The 24,332-nt window shown below is 37.7% G+C and overlaps 5 protein-coding genes across 6 annotated transcripts; 3 read left to right on the top strand and 2 right to left on the bottom strand.

Annotated features, from left to right (window-relative positions):
• Positions 1 to 14: 14 nt before the first annotated feature.
• On the bottom strand, positions 15 to 6,631 carry LOC134663377 (uncharacterized). Its single transcript, XM_063519739.1, has 11 exons — positions 6,164 to 6,631; positions 5,371 to 5,528; positions 4,948 to 5,122; positions 4,388 to 4,545; positions 3,720 to 3,793; positions 3,212 to 3,410; positions 2,656 to 2,823; positions 1,614 to 1,753; positions 907 to 1,053; positions 595 to 742; positions 15 to 179 (listed from the first exon to the last, which is right to left on the bottom strand). Exons 1-11 carry the CDS (start codon positions 6,381 to 6,383, stop codon positions 36 to 38), a joined length of 1,731 nt encoding a protein of 576 aa, XP_063375809.1. The 5' UTR covers positions 6,384 to 6,631; the 3' UTR covers positions 15 to 35.
• Positions 6,632 to 11,629: 4,998 nt separating this feature from the next.
• LOC134664099 (uncharacterized) lies at positions 11,630 to 13,251 on the top strand. The gene is made up of 3 exons (XM_063520686.1): positions 11,630 to 11,783; positions 12,538 to 12,632; positions 13,015 to 13,251. The coding sequence occupies exons 1-3, from the start codon at positions 11,645 to 11,647 to the stop codon at positions 13,213 to 13,215; spliced, it is 435 nt and encodes a 144-aa protein (XP_063376756.1). The 5' UTR covers positions 11,630 to 11,644; the 3' UTR covers positions 13,216 to 13,251.
• Positions 13,252 to 15,678: 2,427 nt separating this feature from the next.
• On the top strand, positions 15,679 to 17,633 carry LOC134663458 (uncharacterized). The gene is made up of 3 exons (XM_063519830.1): positions 15,679 to 15,840; positions 16,240 to 16,325; positions 17,259 to 17,633. Exons 1-3 carry the CDS (start codon positions 15,726 to 15,728, stop codon positions 17,484 to 17,486), a joined length of 429 nt encoding a protein of 142 aa, XP_063375900.1. The 5' UTR covers positions 15,679 to 15,725; the 3' UTR covers positions 17,487 to 17,633.
• A 1,121-nt stretch (positions 17,634 to 18,754) lies between these two features.
• On the bottom strand, positions 18,755 to 20,894 carry LOC134663460 (uncharacterized). The gene is made up of 3 exons (XM_063519833.1): positions 20,751 to 20,894; positions 20,290 to 20,387; positions 18,755 to 18,988 (listed from the first exon to the last, which is right to left on the bottom strand). The coding sequence occupies exons 1-3, from the start codon at positions 20,857 to 20,859 to the stop codon at positions 18,791 to 18,793; spliced, it is 405 nt and encodes a 134-aa protein (XP_063375903.1). The 5' UTR covers positions 20,860 to 20,894; the 3' UTR covers positions 18,755 to 18,790.
• A 324-nt stretch (positions 20,895 to 21,218) lies between these two features.
• On the top strand, positions 21,219 to 23,493 carry LOC134664098 (uncharacterized). 2 transcript variants are annotated; one of them, XM_063520684.1, is made up of 3 exons: positions 21,243 to 21,563; positions 22,522 to 22,613; positions 23,211 to 23,493. In XM_063520684.1, exons 1-3 carry the CDS (start codon positions 21,443 to 21,445, stop codon positions 23,430 to 23,432), a joined length of 435 nt encoding a protein of 144 aa, XP_063376754.1. In that variant the 5' UTR covers positions 21,243 to 21,442; the 3' UTR covers positions 23,433 to 23,493. The 2 variants fall into 2 exon arrangements, with proteins under 2 accessions (XP_063376755.1, XP_063376754.1); XM_063520685.1 differs by lacking the exon at positions 22,522 to 22,613 and having other exon boundaries at positions 21,219 to 21,563.
• Positions 23,494 to 24,332: the final 839 nt, after the last annotated feature.

Genomic DNA, 24,332 nt, shown 5'->3' with positions numbered 1-24,332 from the left:
AAACGTCAAAAGAAAAGGAAAATAAATCTTGGAAGTCAGTCACGATCGCTTGGCCGCCAGTTGCTATCGCTGATGTTGCTGTTACTGCTACTATCGTAGTTATTGTCACTGTAGTCGCTTGCGTTGTCGCCGTTGTCGTCGTCGGGCCAGCGCGCTCGCGGCGCCGTGCTCTGCCATACCTGGTGGACAAATATGCTTAAGGTTATTTTTTGACCATGTTGGCGTTGGCATACTTTGCGAATTGGTTATGATTATTGTTTTCTATAATGTGACGCTGGCGCAGGGAATATAAACTTATGATCGGCTTACACTGAGAGAAAAGTACAACAAAAACACACTTAGAATTACAAAAATAAACTTAATTCGGGGACAAGGAGAGTTAACTAATAGGAACAAATTGACTTTTGCAATTTCTATTATCTGTTTGTTGAAATTATATTTGGGATTACTGAGCTGTTTGTAGAAATAAATAAACTTTACAGAAATAGTGAAACGTCCATAATTATTACTAAAACTTCATTTTTTCCCCAAGTACAGAACTTTTTTTTAATCCCTGGTGATGATTTTTCTCTCAGTGTAACAGTATTGTCTTACTTGTAGCTTGTCTTCTGTCAACAGCAACGCCTCAGGTAGCGCACGGCATCGCAGTAGCACCGCCAGCGCCGGCGCCTCGCCGCTTAGTTTTGTACTCGCGCCCGCCGGGCCCCAAACGTAAGCCGTAGGCGAGCTGCCGCCGCAAGGGCTGTAAACAGAATTTGGTAGTAAGTTTGTCTGTATTATATGTAGTTTAAATAATCTGTCTAAGCCATCAATGTGGTGGTCGTTGTCAAAAATCTAACATTCAAAATTAAGATAGGTATGATGTGAGTCGCAATATTTTCCCTTTAATTAATTATTTGTAAGTACCTGCCAAAATACTCGTCAGTTACATGTGGTTGCATGTAGTGGGGTGACCCATTTCCAGGCTTCGCAAGGACTATTCGTAGCACTCGAAGAGCCGGCAAGGACGCGCAAATCGCTCCTCCCGACACGCTCGCCCATACCGCGCGTCCGCTGTAACCAAAAGGCACCTACCATCATTATTGAGTCATGGTACCTACCTATACATCTCATCTCACGGATCAGATAAAAGCCCTTACCAACACCCCACTTAACACATGTGCCAGGGAAGCATCTGCCAAGTGCCAGGGAGAACTGGCGTAGAATCGTTCGTCGTTCAGCGTGACCACGACTACTCTGCCAACAGTAATTCGACGGAGAAGAAGAATACGACGGGAAGAACTGAACGGCATGGTCTTATAGAACTTTCAGTAGAGAAAGCGTTATTATTGTTTGTCATTGTCAGAGTCTCACTTTCCTTTTCAGCTAAAAAGATTTACCTGAAATCAAAACGGAAGACGTGCTGATGTTACCAGCCGGTTCCTGGTGGGTAACAACAATTACTTCTAATACGTCGGTGGATGGACTAAGTTGCGTAGATTGCCAAAATTCAAAAATAAATTTATGATTCAAATATTTTTCTACAAGTATGCTCAAGGGCTCTTTACTGTAATGACTGACGCCAGGTAAATTGGGATAAGGGTAGGACAAAGAAGAATGAGAAGAAGACTAACTTCTGTAAAGCGGTAAGGCCGAGCACATTGCCAGGCAACCGAAGACGTGCTGTGGGCGGGTCGCAGCGGGCACGGAGTTCAGCTGTTGACAGTTCTGGCGCCTCTTCTTCCACCTCACCCGCCGCTGCTGCTTCTGCTTCCTAAAATATGATTTAATACTTTGCAAATCTTCGAACAATGGTGTTAGCCGGTCGAAGTTTTTACCAGATGGCGATATGATAGCTTGCCTTGCATGTCGATCCCTAGAATTGTGTGTTTTTTTAATACCCAGCCCTTTAAGCCAAATCTCATAGAACAAGGGGCTATGATGGCGCCATCTATGCAAACCTTTGACAGTTGGCAACCCCATTTGTTGGTTACCCTACTATCAAAGAATCAACGTTCTATCAACATTATGTTACTTATGTTATGCCGATCTTTTAATATAAACCTGTTACTGAACTGAATCATTCAATTCAATCAAAATTGGACTCAATAGAGCGCCGGGCTCATAGACTTTTAGGCGATGACCCAGCTGTCAAATCGAAGTTACAGAGCCTCGATCATCGCCGACGAGTCGCATGTCTATCGGTGTTCTATCGGATACATTCTGGAGAGTGCGCACAAGAGCTGCATGACCTGATCCCACCGTCCCCTTTCCATCATCGGACGTCCAGGCGCGGTGAGCGAATGCACCAGGTTTTTCAACCACTATCACTTTAACGGCTTTCTCCAGCTTTTTATAACAAATTACTTACAAGAAAAAATATGCATGTCGACAATTTATTGCTGAAGGCCACAATCGAAAAAGCTGTCACAGCTGGCATTCACCGGAAACAGCAAGAAAAAATCCGCTGAAAATAGAGACGGCAAAAACTTTTTTATGTGCCCCTATTTGTTAAATGAAGGATCATATAACCTCTCTTTGAGCGATTTGCTCAAGGTAATGCATTCCATTGTTTAAGGTGACAGTCCATTTCCAACGACAGCAGCACTATGGAAATTGACCGACGCGTTCGCACTTGTAGTGCAGCTGCGGTCAGAAATGGAATGTTACCCTTACCCGTTGTCGTCGCTCCGCGCGTGCTCGCATGCGTAGCCGCAGCGCGTCGTCGGGCACGTGGAGCGGCGGCGGGCGTTCGCGCGGTAACGGCCACACGCCGAGCACGCCGCCACACGCCAGGACCACTACGCGTATCCACGCGTTTGGCGTGTCGGACGTGCGTCCACGCTGAATTAGAAAACGCTCCGTTTTTAGTATAGACGGACCAAAAAAAGTCTGCAGCGGATTTGATAGCCCACGCAGTGCAAGTGTCATTTATACGTCATAATTTCATAGAAGCTTGATTTTAAAAATAACACTTTCACTGCGTGGGCTATCAAATCCGCTGCAGACTATTCTTGGTCTGACTCTACACATATTACAGCTGAGTATTATTACCATTGCGATATACATCAAGAGTGATTAAAGGAGGTGTCTACTTTCTTCGGTAGAGAAAAATTCTACTTTCTTTGGAAAGTATTTGGAAATTTTGTTGTAAAAGATGCTTAGGACTTTAGCAATTATTTTAAGAATGTCAGACACATTACGCGTACTGTAAGAATATAAACCAACTTACATCGTATATAACTCTGTAGTACGCTTCATCTGGCCCCAGCTCCTCTAGTTTCACAACTTCCGGTGCATACGCAGGGTCTGCAGATGTAGGGTCGGCAGATGCATCTACACGCATGTCCTCGGCGCGCACAGTAGCTTCCGCTTCCGCCCACTCCTGTGCAGTGCGTGCGTCTAGCGGTGCGTCTGCGCATACGACTTGCCTGTCAAGATATGACCAGAAAATTAATATATAAGAGAACATTTTGACAAAATGTAATTTTCTAGGATTGTCCCTAATTAAATAGGGTAGTTTTTAGTTAGGTAGTCAAAAGGGAACATGAAAATAATTAGAGCATGGGTTGTTAATTTTACAAACATAAATAAATTCGATCCTGACTTTAACTTAATTATTTAGATAATTCTCAACGGTGGATATAAAACTGAAATGGCTACTACGAGTATTCCATTTGCTGGCAACGAAAAAACAAGAACGGCAGTTAGTCGCAAGCTAGAACTCACTCTCAACTCACGTGATGACCGCCCGCTTTTCGTTGTATATGCGAAGAACGCGCGCCGCCGTGCCCGCAAACTCGTCTTCAGTCTCCTGCACATAAATATAATGTAATACCATCAGTATTGGAAGCTCCTGTTTGCGTCAACTTAGGTTTAACGGTCATCCATAAATTGTTCGCACTATTCGCTCTGTATGTACGTGCTTAAGTGTGTAGGTACCTATACTACACCTTACCCACACACGTGCATAGCTTACTATATAACGGATGTTACTATTGTTATTTAAAACACAATAAATCTATAGTCATGACCAAGTAGTTCTTCTTTAACGCCCCACTTCATGGCTCGTCTACACGATGGGCCAGCGCCGGCCACTCCAAGGGACGCATTTATGCGTTAGAGGGAGCAAGTGATATTGCTATCTCATTCTACCGCATGGCTGAGTTCCTTGGAGTGGCCGGCGCTGGCCCATCGTGTAGAGGAGCCATCACATGGCGACCCTGTCACACACACGCGACTGTGACTGTAGCTCCGCCCTGTAATCTTCCAGGGTATATGTAATATCTGTCAGTTGACGACTGCCGAATAGAACAAAACTGGGGTTTGTCTAATAGCCGTGACACGTAGAACGTGCTAGGATAGGAAACTGAGTTGAGTCCTAACTCTAAATCTATATGATTTGTACCTGAGTAGGAGCGTTAAGCCAGACGTCAGTGCCGAAGACAGGCGCATGTTCCAGCGCCGACAGCCGCGACAGTTCCAGAGACAGGAAGCCCTCGCCCGCCCAGCAGCCGCCGCCACCGGTCGCTCGTGCGGCCACCACCCACGACTCAAGTGAGTCCTCTGTACAGGAAAAGACTATTTATAATGGCTCCTCTAAACGATGGGCCAGCGCTGGCTACTCCAAGAGACGCATTTATGCGTTAGAGGGAGCAAGTGATATTGCTATCTCATGCTACCGCATAGAATAGAATTATTCGTAAACACAAACAATCTGTACAATACTTAATAAAAAAGAAAACACAAAATAAGATTAAAGTGCCACGAAATGGCCCCATCTCAGCATGTTGCTGGTGGCTTCCAGCGCTGATCTCCCGATGAGACCATCAAGTGAGAAGAATCACGGAAGGTAACAGACAAGAAGAAAAAAGACAGAAATAACATACAGTAAACAAATAGCTGCGTCCCTTGGAGTGGCCGGCGTTGGCCCATCGTGTAGAGGAGCCATCAAAGTACGGCACCTACCGTTCTGTGGTCGCAGTACAGCGAGTGCTCCTCTTTGTGCAGACAGTGGTGCTGATCCTGCCAGTAGCAGCAGTGGCGCGTCTGGCGCCCATTCCGCCCGTTCTACGCCAGTCCAACCTAGTGTCACTGAGCCAGCGCCGGCACGCGCCCACTTTCCGTTCTCATACATCCATACCTGTGGACATTCGGATGTTATTTTCAATCTGAATAGATACTTTTAATATATGTGGAATATAAAAGCAAGGATCAACTAACAACTAAGGGTTTTCTACACGATGGGCCTACGCCGGCCACTCCAAGGGACGCAGCCATGCGGTAGAATGAGATAGCAATATCACTTGCTCCCACTAACGCATAAATGGGTCCCTTGGAGTGACCGGCGTTGGCCCATCGTGTATAGTAGCCATAAGGAAGGCTACTTACGGTAAATGAACAGTCTTCAGCTGCAATAGCAAGTAAATCACCCGCACGATTTAGCGCAGCGGCAGCTAATCTCGCTGGCCGGTCTGGCGTAAGACACGTCACCTGACGCCACGGCGCTATAGATGCTACGTATAGCTCGCGCCATGGACAGGCGCCATCTGCGTTAAAAGTTTATCAAATAAAAATAATTATGCACAAGTTAAACTTTATTATAGTTCGTTTTTTTAGCATTAGAAAGAACTTGAAAGAAGGTAAACGAATTTGACATGTCTTTTAATTGAAAAACACTTTTTAAAAATCAGTAACTGTTACTTATGAAAGCAGAAGAATATATTATAAATGATCGTAATTGTTACATATTTGCCGCAACTTATTTTTAAAATGTGTTTTTCAATTAAAAGACAAATCAAGATTGTTTACCTTATTTCTAATGCTAAAAAAACGAACTATTAGGCATCAAAGTTAATGAGCCCTTATCATTTTCATTTGAACGCCAAAGACGTCATATCACGTCAACGCTTTTGTCATAAAGTGAAACACGACCCGACAGCGTACACGGCGCACGGTGTGGAAAAATATAAACTTTCATCTTTAGGAAATGTTCATACTATAGGTATAAGACATCATCATCATCATTCTAGCCTTCAGTCGCCCACTGCTGGGCATAGGCCTCCCAGTCCTGGGTTAGTCTCATCCAAAAGATCCACCAAACGAGCTACAAGACAACTTAGTAATAAGACTAATAAGTGTCCCATATGGCGGCGCCAGAGCCATACACAGAGTGAATACTCACCATAAACGCTAGCAAGAGCATGCACTGTATCAGCACTAGATGCTTGAACCAACAAGCATCTCCAGACGTCCGCACGCCTGATCGCTTGACGCCAAGCGCGGCACGCCGCGCCGCAACACGCCAAGTCCACGCCACCCAGCCACAGGAACACCAGTTCTAATACTACGTCCAGTTGTGAGTGGGATTGCCATAAGTCAGTTAAATCTTCTTCCGCGGCCATGATTTGCGACTTTCTTTTGTCGTTCCGACGTTTACGCTCTCATCGCGTTAGTCCGCCTTTAAATTTGTAGTTTTACAAGCTTTAATTTAAGTTGCAATGTATTTGTCCGTGAAATTTGAATTTAGACCTAAATGTTTATGTTGTGCATAATAATTGTAACCCTAATTCTGTAAGGAGCAATTCTTTTAATGTTTGTTGTGTTTTAAATAGGTAGGTAATTGGAGGCTTATTTTTATTTACAGTGTAGGTACGTACGTATATCAATGTCTATGGTTTAATATCAATTAAAAATTCATAGCGTGCATAGGAATTATAGTTCTAATTACCTACTTAACTACCAATTTTCACAATTTTTCACCTCCCTAATGCCGGTGAAAATTGTCCCATAGGCATAACACCGCTTAATCTCGCTACTGCACATATTATTACCCAATTATAACATTTTATACTTACATACCTACAATATAAACCGCTTTAAAATAAGAATATTTAGTTCTTGCATCGACATTCGCAAAGTGTCTGTCTAGAGTATCCTGCAAAATTTTTTCAGTCACCTTATTGCACTCCTAAGAATGATTATATTTGCTCTTTACAGGCTCTATATATAGGTTTGAAACCACGATTCATTCACACACTATAAAACGACGTAGCTCACACTATGAAATAGACAATCACAACAATTTTATCTAACATTTATCATATCACTTCACAGAAAACGCACGGCTGTAACTATAGTGTAGACAGAAAAAATCCGAGGCGATCAAAATAGAAATCAGCTGTGCGCGTTCTTTCGTTATGTCATGCTTATATTTGCGACTTCATGAAGCGATGAATGAAATGCGTTCAGTTTTACGTAGTTTCAGTAAGAATTTATCGAATAGTTTCCGTATAATCGACTTTAAATGAGCTTCAAAACAAAATAGTTATGGTTGTATTGTTTTAGTTATCTCCAAGTTTGCATGTCCGCTTTTGGGCTTCATCATCAAACAAACTCGTTACCATATTAATTTTGTACCAAACAATGACGTCTGCTAGATAAATTAATTTTTATTCGTAAGTAAGGTAGGGTCGCCTAAGATCGGACGCTTTTTTTCAATTTTTGACAGGGTTGCAGTTTAATTTTTTTTATCATACCCTACGACTATTTTCTAAATGTGTTATTGAAAGTAATTAACAATGAAACAATGAATTTGGTCATATTTTTTTTATTTCGATAAACGCAATAGTTTGTGTGAGACACGCCTTCAAAGTGACGGATTTTTTTTCTGGATACGTTACACGAAACTCTAGTGTTGCCGAAGTTCGGACTACTGCATAACTTCAACTCTGTTGGTGCGGCATTAGAGTGCACAACAGGAAAATATCCGATCCTAAGTTAACAATAAACTATCACAAAATCATCCTGATATTCCGCGTGGTGTGACTAGACTAGACCAACTAATTCTTTATCATTTGCGATTTTTTAGTCCGATCTTATCTCCTCAGACAAATTGGAGCTAAATTAAGATTCCAAACTTTAATAATTCAGCCTGGGAGCGTTCTAAGATGGTGAATTAAGACCGGATATACATTGATTATTTGTAAAAAAGGGCTGAATTCACGAATATATATTGTCTTGTCATGTATCACGTTTTTTTTCCATTATATATCCCTTTATTACGATCCGAAACTTTGAGAACCACTGAGTTTTTTAAGTGCCTTAGTGATTAGTCCGATCTTCGGCAAGGGGAGGAAAGTCCGGATCTTTTCCCACAGACGTCCTAGGCTTAAACAAAGTATACAAATCTATAGAGAATTTGCTAAAACCACGCAATAATTAACTTAATAAAAAAGCAATAAAATGATAAATACTTACCATAGCGTGAAAACAAACTCGAGGAGGGAAGACCGGATCAAGGTGAAATTTAAAAAAACGGCAACTTTTTTTTCAACGTCCGGTGCTCACGTGCTGATCGTCGCAGCGCCGATTGCGGAATAACGGGAGGGGCGGAACAAAATGGCGAAGCAAACTATGTTGCCATCAGTGAGAAATATCGCTTCGTTCTCGGTAAATTCTATGCATCCGATCTTAGGTCACATCCGGTCTTAGGCGACCCTACCTTAATTACAATTTTCTCAAAGATTGGACCTAAATAACTTACTTACTATCGTACTGAAACATGTACCCCGTACTTAAAATACACTAGTTAAATCGTATAAATAATCATAATTTAAATAAAGTCGCAGTATCACAAATATTATCACAGTTTCCCACCCAGCGATGACATGTGATCCGCCCGAAGCTAAACCGTATGCCATGAAATCCTTCGGAAGTTAGAGATCGTTGCTAACATCCGAACGGATCACATGCTCCGGGCAGTTCTATTTCATTCACTAAATGTTACTACTCGACTGCTACGTATTTTCCATTTTAATTTGACCCTCTGATTCGTAATAGTCTGAGCGCAACCATACATACAAACAAACACACTAAAAAACCTTCTGTAGGTACAGTACCTACTATAAGACTAAACTAACTTCTGCACAGATTGCAATGGCAACTAACGTCGAATTTCAATATGGCGTTTATTACAATGTTCAGTAAGTATAACATCTAGAATGTAAGGGTGATTTGAAAAAAGAAACCACAAAATTTGATAAAATATTCAAAAACATTTCATCATTCATTAGATGTTTGACGATGGCTTTCATTGGCCAAACTACAGCGTAATGGTTGGTGCCTATAGTTCGTTTTTTTTAGCATTAGAAAGAATTCCACAGAAGTAAGCGTACAGTTTTTATCAGGCTCTTTAATTGTTAATAATTATTGAATTATCTAATGTAGCACGGTCAATACATATAATTTACTTCAAATTATTACCGCTAAAAGTGCTGGATTTGGAACCACAAGCTTACTTCTGCGAAGTTCTTTCTAATGCTAAAAAAAACGAACTATAGTGAATAGCCCAATGGAACGTTTTGAATATGAAACAAAATACGTTTTGTTTTGAAACAAATAACATTGACTCCGGACTACCGGCTACCGGCAGTTCGTTCGTTTTAAAAAGTGTTTTAATACCCTGGATTAAAAAAATCGCATGCTACAAATACAAAACCTAAGTATTCTCTGTTTAAAATTTTTAAAAATCCAGCGCTGTCATTAAAATAAGTAGGATGTAGTTTCCACCATTTAAGTTTGTAGACCGATAAATCTCATATTTTGAAAACGTTAGATATGTACTAAATCAATGTACTACATTCATCGTTCTTACTTTAGCTATAGATGCCACGCATACTAAAACAAGGCAAATAATATTATTCTATTTTTTTATATGAAAGGAAAAAAATGAAAAAATGTTTTACGCTTTCGGCAGGACTTCAACCCGCAACATCCGCAATCCGTGCGTTGCTCTTAACCAATTGAGCTACGGAAGCCAACCTATATTATTATACCCATTTCTTCCTTTTTAGGGTTCCGTACCCAAAGGGTAAAACGGGACCCTATTACTAAGACTTCGCTGTCCGTCCGTCCGTCCGTCCGTCCGTCTGTCACCAGGCTGTATCTCACTAACCGTGATAGCTAGACAGTTGAAATTTTCACAGATGATGTATTTCTGTTGCCGCTATAACAACAAATACTAAAAACAGAATAAAATAAAGATTTAAATGGGACTCCCATACAACAAACGTGATTTTTGACCGAAGTTAAGCAACGTCGGGAGTGGTCAGTACTTGGATAGGTGACCGTTCTTTTTTTCTTTTTTTTTCTTTTTTTTTTGCATTATAGTACGGAACCCTTCGTGCGCGAGTCCGACTCGCACTTGCCCGGTTTTTATGGTTTTTCTCATTCATCCTGTAATTATACTGTGTCTAAGTAAAATCGTGTTCAGTATATCAAAGGTCAGTTTTTATAGTGTATTAGGTATTAACATTGACTTTAGCAATCACCCATGTCCATTCGTTCTACTTTTCACGCCCGAGATTAAATGCCAAGCAATGAAAAATAGGTATTTCATTTGATATTTCATAGGTTAATCAACAACCCATTTATCACTTTCAATTAAATAAAAAAAAAACTAGTTCAGATCTCCTGATTTCCTCTATTCAATTAACTGGGTAACGGTGTAACATGAGTAAACCGAATAATTTTAACAGCGTATTCCTGATCATATTTAGAGACAAAAATGTTCTATAAACTTTTTTGATATTCGTCTAGTTTCAGAGATATCATTAATTAAAAAAAAACAAGTTTTTATTGTTACATAGTGTAAAAGGTCTTTTTGATGGTGATGTTGCTGCTATGGGACGTAGTCTACATATCCTTATTGATAGATGTCAAAAAGTGACAAGTAACACTTTGCAAAAAGTAGGTTCTACGAAAAAAAAATGTAAAAATCAAATTTAAGTGACAAGTTTACCAATAACATTTATTTTTTATGTACAAATACATTCAAAAAAATTTAAAAAACAAATAAAAAAAAATTTTTTTTTGGCGACATTGACCTAAACTCGTATTACATTTTTTACTTCTTTTGACCTCAGAAATGCGTGGTTAGAATTATTCGGTTTCCTCATGTTACACTGTGTAATACTCGTACTTTAAATAACGCGCGTAATGCCACAAGTGGTTAGGTACTTCAAAGTGATAAATATACGTACATAGCAATTTTTGAGATATAGCACATTTTACACCACAACGGTATAGTTTTCGACGACCGGTCTGGCCTAGTGGGTAGTGACCCTGCCTGCGAAGCCGATGGTCCTGGGTTCGAATCCCAGTAAGGGCATTAATTTGTATGATGATACAGATATTTGTTCCTGAGTCATGGGTGTTTTCTATGTATTTAAGTATTTGTATAATATATATATCGTTGTCTGAGTACCCACAACACAAGCCTTCTTGAGCTTACTGTGGAACTTAGTCAATCTGTGTAAGAATGTCCTATAATATTTATTTATTTATTTATTTATTTATTTATTATTTATTTTATTTTCAAAATAATTATTTTTCTCTGTCTTGATAATGTATGTTGCGGCTTTTTGTATTATTGATCAATCTTAGGTCCGATGCAGACAGATGTATTTTTGTCCGACCCTTAGAACGTTTAGAACTGATTTTATTTGCTATTGCGATTAGTCCCTGTCACAAATTTCGTTACACTACATACATAATTACAGATAGTTTAATCAATAAGAAACCATAATCTGCGTAAATAATTTGCCACTCATGCTTGTTATTGCACAACGCGTTTATATAGCGACACCGGCGTCGCGGGCGCGCCATGCCCGCCGCCGCCGCCGCCGCCGCCATGTCGCCGCTCGCCCGCTCGCTGCTCGCGCTCGGCGCGCTGCTCGCCGCCGCCGACGCGCATGTATGGCTGATGGAAAATGCCCGTCCAGGTTGCGCGGGATTCAGAATTGGTAAGATATTTTAAGCATTCGCATAAGCATTTATTTGACGAATAATATTAACATCAATAAATTGCTGTGATAATTAGCTTAAGATAATTATATTATTATGTAAAATGTAGTAGTAGTAGTTGTAGTAGTAGTAAACACTTTATTGCACAAAACAAGTACATAACACAGAGAGAATACAATAAATGTGTACAAAGGCGAACTTATCCCGTTAAGGGATCTCTTCCAGCTAACCTTTAAATGTTCATATTATAAGTGCTTGTTGCTAGGTCTACATGAATAAAGTATAATTGACTTGACTTGATATTATAACTGGTTGACCGTCTAATAAAGTAATTTAAATAAGGCAATATAGTCCAACTCAATGCAATTTAAACTTTCAATAAAAAAGCGGCATCTTTTTGTGTTGTTTTTATTTGACGAATAAAATGAATTCAGACTGATATAAAAATCCCTGGGAAAAACGTGAGGTTAATCAATAAGTATACAAAATTGATTTTTAAAGTAATCTATTCTTAGCTAGATTTAATTATGCTTTTTTTAGTATGAGTTAGCGTTAAGTGTCTTTCCTGTGGACATCATACATTATATACTATAAAATCTAATTTCTTGTTCACAGAAAGGACGCCACCATTACCAAACGTTCTTGACCTAATTTTATAATACTGAATCACAGTTTGTCAAAAAAATAAATAATTGAGGATGCCATTCAAAAAGTACCGACTTTAAATTGTTTACTTTTGTTTGCCTCTATCAGCGATTCGCCGGTATGACGGAAATCCCATGGAAGACATCAGTTTCGAACTCAGAGCCACAAAGACGGGTAGCGGAGCACTCCATGATATACCCGATGTACGTACACACTCTACCTTTTATTCTATTTATTTGTGTTTATTTTGTCTAGTATACTGCTGGATCTGATGCTAGTTTTCACGGTACCATTGTGCAAAAATGTGTTTTTTCTATATTTTAACCGACCTTTAGAAAATGAGGTGGGATAAATGGACTCGTACTTGTACATTTTTTTAAAACTAGAGTTGAGAACATAAAATCATATTTAAATGGCCATGGCACTCCAAAAACTTAATTACTCCAAATTACTTAATTTCTATTATAATATATTTAATCGCAAAAAAACCTTTATACATTGTGAATAATATTGGAACCTAAAGTGCTTTTTAGCATAAACTTGATGTATTTAATAAAACAAAATAAATAATTGTATTTTTTTCAGTACTGCGCAAAATATGGTGTAGCAATACAATACCAGACCGTGGAAGTGTGCAACGATTACGAAGGCCCGACCTCAGCACCCCGGAAGCCTCCGAAGGTCCATCCGTTGGGCGAAGACACCATGTCCCCGGTGTATGCGACCTGTAAGGGTATCGAATGTGGACCTCTCGTCTTCTATGTTACCCAGAGATGCGTTCCCTAACACAAAAAATGCACAAAAATAATGTTTAAAAGTGTCTACGATAAGGTAAACGTACTGGTGCTCGACGCGGTCCCAGTACATGTCATCTTGAAACTTAAGTCATTGTCAATAGAGGTGCCAGCAAGGTGTCATCTCTTGGGCATTAGCATGTCGAGCACTAGTACGTTTACGTTATAAATAAGAAATAAGTAATAATTTTTTGTAATTAAAATCTAATTTTAAAATAAAGTTACTCAAAGATTTCTATAAGAGATCGATTCTTAACGATTCAATCACCTTTTCCTACCTCTACCTATGTGTTTTTATGATAATTATATTCGCTTTTATTTAAAGTGTGTGAGGTGTGCAATTAAATTGGTGTTTTGTTTCTTAATAACTTGGTAACTGTTTATTTTGAATCATAAACCACCCATTCACCGATAGTTGCAAGATAATCCTGAATTTAAATTATACGTACATAGTCGAAGCAGTAGTCTTAGCATAGGAGCGCCGCGACAGTATCTCGCGCCCGAGATACTCGTAGGCGCGAATCATCAACAGAAAGGCTATTCTCGCGGGCGAGATTCTGTCGCAGGGCTCTTCCTCGTGTGCTAAGCCTACAGACCTTGTAAAACGTACCTTGAACCGAACCTTACCAAAAGCCTAAAACACCATAGTTACCACCACCACTACCACCAGTTTTGACATTGACATATTCACTCACGTCTAAGCGGTCTAAGTAACATACTTTCTATGTATCTCGCATCTCGCTCGTACTCTTATATTAGTCTAAGCGAGATGTATAGAAAGAAATTTACGTAGACGCGAGCAATGTCAAAACTGGTGGTAGCCGTACTGAAAATAATAAATACTTAGCAGCTTCCAGTAACAAAAACTGGAAAACATTGATTCTTAGTTTGATAAAAATTTACTTATGTTATTATAATATTTTATTGCTACGCAGCGAGTATAATATGCCATGCCTAATTTAGTATAAATCATTTTAAATGTTAGAAATTTTAGATTAATATTTGGATTTTGGATGTTTTTACATTATAATTAATAAATGCAGTATCAGTTTTTTAAAACAACATAAAAACGAATCTAGTTGTTGTGGCGTCTCCTAGTATGTAACCACATAGTAATTGCGAAAAAAATAATTCAGAATTCAGTTTAAAGGATGACTCACATTAGACCAGGCCGTGTTCGGGCCGGAGCTTCCAGCGCATTAATTTCTATGGAAAGCATCACGTCATGCCAATCATGTCATAGAAAAGTAAGCGCCGGAAACGCCGGCTCGGACACGGCCCGGTCTAACGTGAGTTATCCTTAATGCCTATCTAGTAGGTACAGTCAACAGCAGAGTGAGAAAGCGGACCAGATGTTCAAAATGACCTATACACGCTCTTTCTGTCTTAACAAAAAGATTGTATAATATGTATATGTATAGATAATATTGAGACTAGCTTCTACTGACTTCTGACTGTGATGCTAATTTTGCAGCTAGTGACAATGATTTATTTTAATTTTATATTTTGAATGCATCTTCATTTAATGTAAATACACGTAGGCATTGTACAAGCCACGAGAGCTAGCAGCGGAAGACAGACAGACAGACAGACAGGAAGACAACAGCCGCTTCAGCACGCTGACGCGCTCTGAGATTCATTGTTTGTCTCATCTCAACGCGTCATTGTTTTGCATAAAATCTGTACTCATTTATTCCTCACTGTTAAGCTACCAAATATTTAAAGAAATTTTATCAGATGTGAAATAATTCTTTTTGTTATAACTTTTCGACCATGTGGAGGTCTCCGTTATAGCATCCAGCAAAAAAAAATGTGTGTGCAGATATTTCACTGTACAGTTCGTATTTATGAACTGATTCTTAATTTTGTTAGAAAGTTTTATAATTATAAATATTATGATTATTTTTTGTCGAATCAGTGTAGATAGTAGCCGTAGCTTACTTGAGTATAATTGCCTTCAACCTACAATATATAGCTGACCATAGTGAAAGACATAAATAATTAAGCTCCAGTTAAAATTGAGTTAGTTTGAGATTAGAAGTAGTTAAACACTAAACAAGATTTACAATCATTTATGAAAAAAAAAATCGTTGAAATCAATATGGTAAGATTATTTAAGAGATACAAGTGTGACGTGGCTACCACACATGGTTATTTTAATAGTTGGTAGTTTACAAGTCAATGAAAGTTTATTAAGTCCCTATATTTTCAGTACTATGTGTTTTAAAATTTAAATATATTTTTAGTACTTACGTTTCACTGACACAATATTATTTTATAACAGCGCCCTTGTTCAATAACAGCTTGTTATGTACTGTTATGCACACGAAAGTACATACCTATGAACATAAATTCAGTCAATTTAATCAACATCGACATATCAATTTACATTTAATCAGCTTAAACGAATTAAACGATTCGTTACCCTTGCTCATTAGTGGATACACTATATAACGAAGTCGGCGTCGCCAGCACGCCATCGCCGCCGCCGCCGCCGCCGCCATGTCGCCGCTCGCCCGCTCACTGCTCGCTCTCACCGCGGTTATCGTCGCCGTTGACGCAAGTGCCTGGAAGGTGCCGTACGGACATGAACAGGGCTGTGCTGGATTCAACATGGGTATGAAATATTGAAACCTTCACATAATTTTTACCTATCTACTAAATTAAAAATGTCCGTTAATTCTAAAAATAAGTATGGCCTATTGCGTTTAAATTAAAATGGCAAGTTTGAATTTATTTATGTTGAGTCGGCATTCTCTTTGGTGTTATGTGGTACCTATGCCTACTTGAAATAAAATTATTATATTTTACCCTTAAATATGTTGAAAAACTGTTACAGCTATTGTTAATGTATTTTAGGTTAGAAAAAAATAATGAACCCAGCTAATAACTAATACAAATTGCCTCGTTCATCGCGACAAAAAAGAAAGATATTTTTATTCTCATAAAATATTAGTGAATTGATTGTTTATTAGACTGTTATCAGCCGTAAATATATAAATTTCCTCCTTTTCAGCGGTAACGGGAGCCATCGAGCCCCAACAGCAAGTAAATTTCGACATAACAGTCCCAACTAGTGAAAGCATTCACGATATCCCCGACGTAAGTGCAATCATTATTGTTTCATCATCATCACCATCATCAACATCATCAGCATCTTAGTTATATTAGACATTGTCAAATGCTTCAACTTGTAAGTATACCTACAGAGTTTGTTTAATTTGTTATTGTCTGCTTTAAGTTTATTCTGGTATACTTTTCTCAGATTTTTTGATCTGAAGCGTCTCCAAATTCTCAATTCCTCCCTATCCTCTACTCCTTCTCGGACGATTTTAGCCAATAAGACTTAAATTCCGCCGTTAAGTCCGTTCATGTACTCGTACTTGTTGATTTGCAAGGATCGGAACCGGTTTTTTGCAACAACTTTAAAATAATCATTTGAATTATTTTATACTCGATAATCGATAAATGTAGGATTCAGTTGCGATTCAAGTAAAGACTTCGTATTATTAGATTGCCCAATTAGAAATGAAATAATTAACAAAGAACGAAAAAATACCGGTTTCGTTCCCATAAAAAAAATACTGGTATCCTGGGTATGTGGAAATCTATACAAGAACTGTTCGAATTTATTATAAATATGTAAATGTAAATCGATTGTTATAAGCTTATGACTTGACAAAAGCCTGTCAAGTATAACAAGCCCTTGATAATTACAATGTTTATTCGTTATTTTCATATTCTTGTTACATGAAAAGGGACATAATTGAACCGAGGTTTCATGAATAAGTGAATTAAATATACATACATACTTTACTGGTTGTAAGAATTTTACTCATTGAAAAAGTGATGCCTTGGTAATGTCTATTGATGCAAGATTTCGTTGTTATCTGTTTATTGACTGTTTTTGATTGTTTCATATGTTTGTTTGATAGGTAGGTATACATAGTTACAGTGTACAGATGTATGTTCCTTCGTAATATTATTTTCCTACGATGTTTTAAATAAACAAATAATATTGCTCTTTTTTTTCAGCGTTGCTCGAAGATCGGTGGCATAGTTCAGTACCAGAAAGTGGAAGTGTGCAACGCTTTCAGAGGACTGACGTCATCACCAAGAAAAGCGCCTTCAGTCAATTATTTGAGAGAAGACAGCTTATCACCAATATACGCGTCTTGCGAAGGCGCTGAAGAATGCGGGCCTCTCGTGATTCATGTTGAACAGGCATGCAACCCCGCGCCTCTTGGACATACTCGTATGTGAACATACTACCCACAGACTACTTCAACTATGCTAGGCAGCACATAAATTGAGGCCAATACACATAAGCGCTCCCGTACAATATTAGTATGGGACTCGCACTCCCATACTAATAGTGTACGGGCGCTTATACCCGTTGCGCCCACACGTTCAGGTCTCGTGTATTTTTTTTTACAATAAGTAGCTGTACAGGTGTGTTTGGGCTGCTATACTATAAAATGGTGTAGAATACAATTCAATAGTGCTGCTCAAATTGTAGCATTTTACTAGTAAAATTGCACCAATTTGTTGGACCTTTTTAAACGCTTTATAATGTGGGGTGTATGTAATTTGTGGTCTGTGTACTAAACCTAGTGTGTTAGGAGTTAAAAAACTATTTTTTTGTAAAAAATTTGATGTTTTTTGAAAATAAATTATGACTTTTAGTAATATATGAAACGGCATGTTGTTTACGAATACCTAAACGTCCTAAATTAAGCACCCTTTTTTATTAAAATTTTAATTTATTATGCTATGTTTAACTGTGTACTTGAGTAACATAACTTTTAAGTGAACTGTATTTTTTTTATTTTACAATGAGTATGAAAACAGATGTCTATTTTTGATTTAACCGGCTTGTTTCACAAAAACCAAGACGAGTGAATCTGGCATAAACTGGAGTCTGCATAGAGCACTTCTCTAACCGGTGCCCGGAAACGGAAACGAAAGTCTTTCGTTCTTGGTTGATTGAAAAACGGTTTGAAAAAACTGTATCCGAGCCCTGCTCCTAAGTAGATTTTAATTCTGCACCTAGGCAAACAGATCATCTACATCAATCTAATTACAGGCTAGTTAAATACTACTTGTTACAGTGGAAAGTGATACGTCACTTTCCACTGAAAGTGACCTAAGGTTACGAGATTGGGCAGTTTTTAAAATAAATAAATCCCGTGACTTATGAATTATTAAATATTTAGAAGTAGTATATATTGCAACAGACATTATGACCTTCGTAACCCTTAGGAAGCTACGAGAATTTATGAATACCTCTGTTACATATTATTGTTGTAGAAATCATATATAGTTACTTTATGTATGTCTTTATTAATTAATTTAGTTGCAAACAAAATTTTGTAAAGAAGAAGAAAGGTAATAAAAGTCTTAATACTTTACTAAAAACTTTCTTTATTTTCAATACCTATGTTATATTATTAATTATACAAAGTAAATAAAGCCATAGTCAATACACGATTTAAACAAAGATTTTAAGATCTAACATGTCGTTGGTGCTTTGTTGGTCATATCTTGTCCAAACGAAAGTGGATACATCACCTTGGTACATCGCATTCTTGCGTAACGTGGACGACTATGGGTCCGCAGTCAGGAACGCCGTCACAAGTCACATACACCGGTGATAGAATATCAGGTCCCAGCGGCGCCAGTTTTGGTTTAATCTTCATATGATAGTCTTCGTTGCACGCCTTCATTATCTGTTTGGATACTTCTGAGCCTAGTCGCTTGCAGGTCTGTAAAATATAATCAATTTAGTGAATGGCCTATTCGTAAGTATATAAAAATAGGAGATTTCACTAATATGTCGATTTCAAACAACTGTTAACTGTTACGCTAGAAGAAAAAAAAGCGGTAGGGTACGTAACAGTTAAGGATACAACTACAATATGTTATGTATTTTTTTATTTTATTTACAAACTAATATATAAATAATTTTAATTAGAACTAGGGCATGAAAAGGATTTAGCACAGTCAGTGTTTAGAGTAGAGAACTGTTGTAAAGAGATACCATTTTATGCCAAAGTCGTTCGTCTTTTATTTTTGTGGAACGAAATTAACCGGTTAAGAGCCAACAGGAGTGGTCATTTCTCCATACAAACGTACTCGACTGTTTCCTCCGTGGGTTTAAATTCTAGAGCAATGATTTTTTCAACACAGATTAATATTGTCAATATCTGTGTACGACCTTTTTGATATTTTTGTTTTTTAAGGCGCTAGAGCCCTTCAAAAATGGCCAAAGTGGCCTCATTGACTATGCCGCAATGAGAGGCGTAGTATTAAAAACTGATATCAATTAGCCAAAAAAGCAAAACGGTCCGACACAGAATTTCATAGTCATTTAGAGTTCCAAATTTGGTTATGATTGGTTAAGTTTTGGAGGAGGAAACATTCGAGTACGAAACCTCGATTTTTGAGATTTTTACGCAGGACTTTTCGCCTTGTCCTTATCGCACTAGTTTTAGGAGCCGCTTCCGTTAGCGAGACGGGTATATTAACCTAAAATGTTTAAAACTGTTTGTTTAAAACTCAGCTCCTGTTTCGTCTTAAAATGAAAGCATCGAGACATAATAGAACGAGTAAGTATTGTTATCTATCAAACTTATGAGTTAAATCGCTAAATCGCTATTACCTTTATCGTTTTTACGAACCAAAATTTCGTTCCTTTTTCCCGTAAGGAGGGAGAAAAATTTTTTTAGTTCGTGTCCTATCAATTTTACGTAACGGTTTTGGAACGGTATTAACAAGTATTTGAGGCATAAGTCCGCCATTTGTACTTTTTTTTGATAATTTTAAATAAATACATAAATATTTCAATACCGATTCCGAGCCCTTAAAAAAATCGTTTTTTTTTTATTTGGCTTTCTATCGCTCTTGCCTAGACTACCGATAGAGTGGCAAATAAAGAAATTTCAATTTTCTTTTTTGGCGGAATGTCCTTTGTTTCGACGGTTGTTAGGATCATACAATACTTGGATGTAATTATGAACGGAGATTCCTTAATAAACACTGCTGAATTGTCTAAAAAGGCGCTTACGTTTCTAACACTGTGCAGTACTTCATCCTTGTTTGCTTCAAACTGAAATTTGACCTCGTCAATACCATTATAGGAGCCCCCTTTTGCCGAAGTAATGTCTGCAAATAAAAGAATTAGTCAAGGTGGACTCGTAACATTATCCATAAGTATAAGCTTGCAATACCAAGCCTATAGCCTTTCACTTGAATCAGACTGTACAGCCGCAGATAATTCATAGTATTCAGTAAATTAATTGGACTTTAGAATACAGTAATTCAATTTTGAATTACAGAATAGTCACACTCAAGAACTTTTAATCTCACAGTAATTAATTTAAGAGCACGAAAAAACAGTTTTAAAATGAGAGCGTCGTTGCGTCGTTTATACAATGGCTAGGCTTATTATGAAACTCTTAAGACGAAAAGTCTTTATTCATATTAGTTATCTTATATATAATATACATGTATATAAAGAGTTCTAACCCATTATGAATTTAGCGCATGGTCCGCTTTCTTCTACAGGAGTGACGACAGCTTTGGAGACAGCGAATAGTGTCGCAAACGATAGCAGCGAGCAGGCAACCAGTGACATGGCAGAGGCAAAAATGTCACCACAGCGCTGCCACCACAGTTATATAATTTCTATCTTCCACACTGTTAATAGACTATTCGTATACCTTATTGCAAAGACGTAAGGTTCTGCTATGGGCAGTTATTTATTTCTGTTATTTCATAGCCATAACCAGCTAACAAGGAAGTGTGAAAAATCTTTAATATAAAATAAACAAATTAGCTCTGCTTCATACCGATAAGGAAGAAAATTAAAGTAAGCAATAATCAATACGCGTGTATTATAAATAAATATTACAGTACATTCTTACAAATATGTCAGAAAATGTAGATTACTATTCGCAACCTAGATAAATAGGACAGATCATTCTAGCCTTCAGTCGCCCACTGCTAGGCCAGGATTGTACATTTCTTAAACGTGCCGATTGAGTGTCATTGTCGTACGATAGAATAAACAAACGCTCATACATAAATACACGCTCATATATAATCAATAGGATTAATCAACGTAAAAAAATCATGCATGTTAGTTCGCGTCACGCTATAATCAGTAAATATAACGGCTTCAGCGGCGCTAGCGCGATATCCTCGCCGCCGCCGTCGCCATGTCGCCGCTCGCCTGCTCGCTGCTCGTACTCGCCGCCTCCGCGCTGCTCGCCGTCGCCGATGCTACTGTCACGCCCTCGCCTGGCCTATGTGGAGGAAAATGCAAAGGATTTACAATGGGTAACGAAGTCATTCTTTGAAATAAACTTGATAATATGTATTAAATTATCAAAACCAAAAAAACAATAAAATTATAATCTAACATAAATTATGTACCTACCAATATATTCTTTTTTCTTTGACTATTTTGTATTAAAAAAAGCTAAATTTGGGCTAAAAACTAATATTTAATTATATTTGATCGTGTATAGAACTTATTTACTAGTTACAGTCAGTGGTTTTAACTTAATGTCCTTAATTTAAAATCCAAGTTTTAAGAGTATTTGTGTACCTAAGTACTCAATTTACACGCTTACGGACCATTAAATTGTTGGCGCGAATATTCAGAATGCTAAGAATATAAAACTTAATACCCTCCTTGAAGCTTATTCAAATAACTAGTTAGTTATATGAATACTGCAAGAATTGCTATTTTAATAGGGTTCCTTATTTATATGTTTGTGTATTCAGCTTCGGTCTCACTTTGAAATTAATATTAATAAAGAAACTGATATGTAATTAGAAGTTTTAGATTAGAACTAATTAAATATTTTGATTTGTTTTTATTTCAGTTTATAATATATATAGTAGTGTTTCTACTTCTAAAATCTTTTCTGAAAATAATTTAATTTGTTCTAATACTTCTAATAGTATTGATTGGCAGCGCCATCTCTCTCGCTAGCTCGGTATCACCTGAGATGATCCAGTTAGAAGGTCGAAGCATACTGTTCTACTTTAGGGATGGCCAGGCGGTGCCATAAGCCTTCAGTAAGAGTGTACTTGGAAAGAATCGACCTATGCCGCTGTAACCCAGTGGCCGAATGGCACAGGCACCTGCCGCGATTGCAGATGACGCTGGTTCGATTCCAGCCTCGGGCACTGAAGGCCTTGGTCACTTTTTCTTAGTATATGACATTTATTTCAGTTTTAAATTTATATGTACTTTATTTTAATTTTCTAAGGAAGTTTCTATTTTCAGACATTCCTCCGAGGATTGAGCACGTTAGCGGTAGCTTTAACTTTATGCTGGAAACTGACGGGCACAATGAAGTGCTGAAAGATATTCCAGACGTAAGTTCATGCACAAAACATGGGGTATTATTTTTATAATTGGGGGTTTTTATGGGCAGATTTAGTTTAGGTTAGTGTTCAATTAAACTTATTATTTTGTAGTTTTCGTTTTTTATGGTTCCGTACCCATAGAGTAAAACTATTACTAAGACTCCACTGTCCGTCTGTCTGTCTGTCACCAGGCTGTACCTCATTAACCGCGATAGCCAGAAGAGTTTAATTAACTGTTTAATAAAAAAACAGTATTTTTTCTCGAATGTATTTGACTTGTTACTTGTGTCTCGTTGTCTGCATTTATAGACTTTCGAGGCTTATAGAACTGTAGAAAATATTATACTCATATAGGTATAGTTATTAACTTATTACTTACACAAAGGAGGTTTATTTCATCTCTTTATAATTATTTTAAAGCACAATTTAATAATGTAACTTCTTGAAGCTTTTTCTTCATCTTGCTCTATGGCTCTTTTAACTTCAATATTTGTAGTTTCTTCTTGACTTGTATACATACCTATGACTGGGTACAAATTGCAATTTATAGGATTTTGTAAAAATAATAGCCATGTGAATTATATATTTATTGATTACACGATGCAGTACTGCTCAGCGACCGGCAGGGGAAATATCGCAAAGCAGATAGTTGACGTGTGCAACGAATACAGTGGACCGATCAAATACATCTTCCCACCGGCAAAAGTGCAGGCACTTGGCGATACCGTGCTGTCACCCGCATACGCTTCCTGTGAGAAAGACCCCGGGTGTGGTCCTCTCTCATGGAATATCACCCAGATGTGCAGAATTGGCCCCTACAGGCGTTAGAGTTGTAAGAGCGCAGATTTGAACGGGTTGAAAGTATGAAATAAATGTTTATACAAATGTAGTATGAGATTGTATTTATTTAAATTTTCTTGATAGCCTGTTCCTGTTTTGATTTTTCCTTATCCTGTAATTTTTTTAGTACACATTCGAACGAGCGAGCAAGAAGTTCTTACATTCAAGTTGGAACACTCGGCTGGGTAGGGGCACATACCGGCATTTTGATGTACTATACTTGACTGAACTATCGGAGGGTAGTTTGATACGGAATAACTTTAATGCATTTGTTAATTAAATTAAATTAGGTAAACGTGTTATTGAGGGCTATATATTTCTTAAGTTTTAACATGAGCAGGATCGATGAAGGGCTTATAGAGCTATAGTTCGTTTTTATTAGCATTAGAAAAAAGGTAAACAATCTTGATGTGTCTTTTAATTGAAAAACACGTTTTAAAAATAAGTCACGGCAAATATGTAACAATTATGAATCTAATACGATCATTTATATTCTTCTGCTTCCATAAGTAATCGTTTTTGATTATAAAAAGCGTTTTTTAATTAAAAGTCATGTCAAGATCGCTTACCTTCTTGCAAGTTCTTTCTATAATGCTAAAAAAACGAACTATAGGAGAGATTTTTTAGAATATTAGAAGGCCCAAAGAGTATATTTTGTGAGGAATCTTACTATACTGGTCAACTACTTTGTAAGAAAGTATGCGTGGCTATAATGTAGATAAATAAACCTACTCTATTACCTAGGTGAACTGTTGTCTGGTCAATTGTGGTGGGTACGCAGCAAACTCGGCGTTTTAGGAGACATATGAAATATCTTTAGGTATTACTGGTCTCATGACCTAAATTGATATCAGAGGATCTGAAAGATTTCTAAGACATGAATCCGTA

Source organism: Cydia fagiglandana, chromosome 4, assembly GCF_963556715.1.
Source record: "Cydia fagiglandana chromosome 4, ilCydFagi1.1, whole genome shotgun sequence".
NCBI classification, from domain to species: Eukaryota; Metazoa; Arthropoda; class Insecta; order Lepidoptera; family Tortricidae; genus Cydia; species Cydia fagiglandana.
This window is presented reverse-complemented; position numbering and strand designations above follow the sequence as displayed.

What these genes read in the sequence shown, in the direction of transcription:
- LOC134663377 (XM_063519739.1), bottom strand. Translation starts at nt 6,383, where the DNA reads ATGGCCGCGGAAGAAGATTTAACTGACTTATGGCAATCCCACTCACAA. An exon ending in GGCTTAACGCTCCTACTCAG is followed by an intron (nt 3,794 to 4,387) that starts GTACAAATCATA and finishes ATTTATGTGCAG; the next exon opens with GAGACTGAAGACGAGTTTGC. An exon ending in GGCCTTACCGCTTTACAGAA is followed by an intron (nt 1,054 to 1,613) that starts GTTAGTCTTCTT and finishes TTTTGGTTACAG; the next exon opens with CGGACGCGCGGTATGGGCGA.
- LOC134664099 (XM_063520686.1), top strand. Translation starts at nt 11,645, where the DNA reads ATGCCCGCCGCCGCCGCCGCCGCCGCCATGTCGCCGCTCGCCCGCTCG. An exon ending in TTGCGCGGGATTCAGAATTG is followed by an intron (nt 11,784 to 12,537) that starts GTAAGATATTTT and finishes TGCCTCTATCAG; the next exon opens with CGATTCGCCGGTATGACGGA. An exon ending in CACTCCATGATATACCCGAT is followed by an intron (nt 12,633 to 13,014) that starts GTACGTACACAC and finishes TATTTTTTTCAG; the next exon opens with TACTGCGCAAAATATGGTGT.
- LOC134663458 (XM_063519830.1), top strand. Translation starts at nt 15,726, where the DNA reads ATGTCGCCGCTCGCCCGCTCACTGCTCGCTCTCACCGCGGTTATCGTC. An exon ending in CTGTGCTGGATTCAACATGG is followed by an intron (nt 15,841 to 16,239) that starts GTATGAAATATT and finishes CCTCCTTTTCAG; the next exon opens with CGGTAACGGGAGCCATCGAG. An exon ending in GCATTCACGATATCCCCGAC is followed by an intron (nt 16,326 to 17,258) that starts GTAAGTGCAATC and finishes CTTTTTTTTCAG; the next exon opens with CGTTGCTCGAAGATCGGTGG.
- LOC134663460 (XM_063519833.1), bottom strand. Translation starts at nt 20,859, where the DNA reads ATGTCACTGGTTGCCTGCTCGCTGCTATCGTTTGCGACACTATTCGCT. An exon ending in ATGCGCTAAATTCATAATGG is followed by an intron (nt 20,388 to 20,750) that starts GTTAGAACTCTT and finishes TTTTATTTGCAG; the next exon opens with ACATTACTTCGGCAAAAGGG. An exon ending in TACTGCACAGTGTTAGAAAC is followed by an intron (nt 18,989 to 20,289) that starts GTAAGCGCCTTT and finishes TATATTTTACAG; the next exon opens with ACCTGCAAGCGACTAGGCTC.
- LOC134664098 (XM_063520684.1), top strand. Translation starts at nt 21,443, where the DNA reads ATGTCGCCGCTCGCCTGCTCGCTGCTCGTACTCGCCGCCTCCGCGCTG. An exon ending in ATGCAAAGGATTTACAATGG is followed by an intron (nt 21,564 to 22,521) that starts GTAACGAAGTCA and finishes TTCTATTTTCAG; the next exon opens with ACATTCCTCCGAGGATTGAG. An exon ending in TGCTGAAAGATATTCCAGAC is followed by an intron (nt 22,614 to 23,210) that starts GTAAGTTCATGC and finishes TACACGATGCAG; the next exon opens with TACTGCTCAGCGACCGGCAG.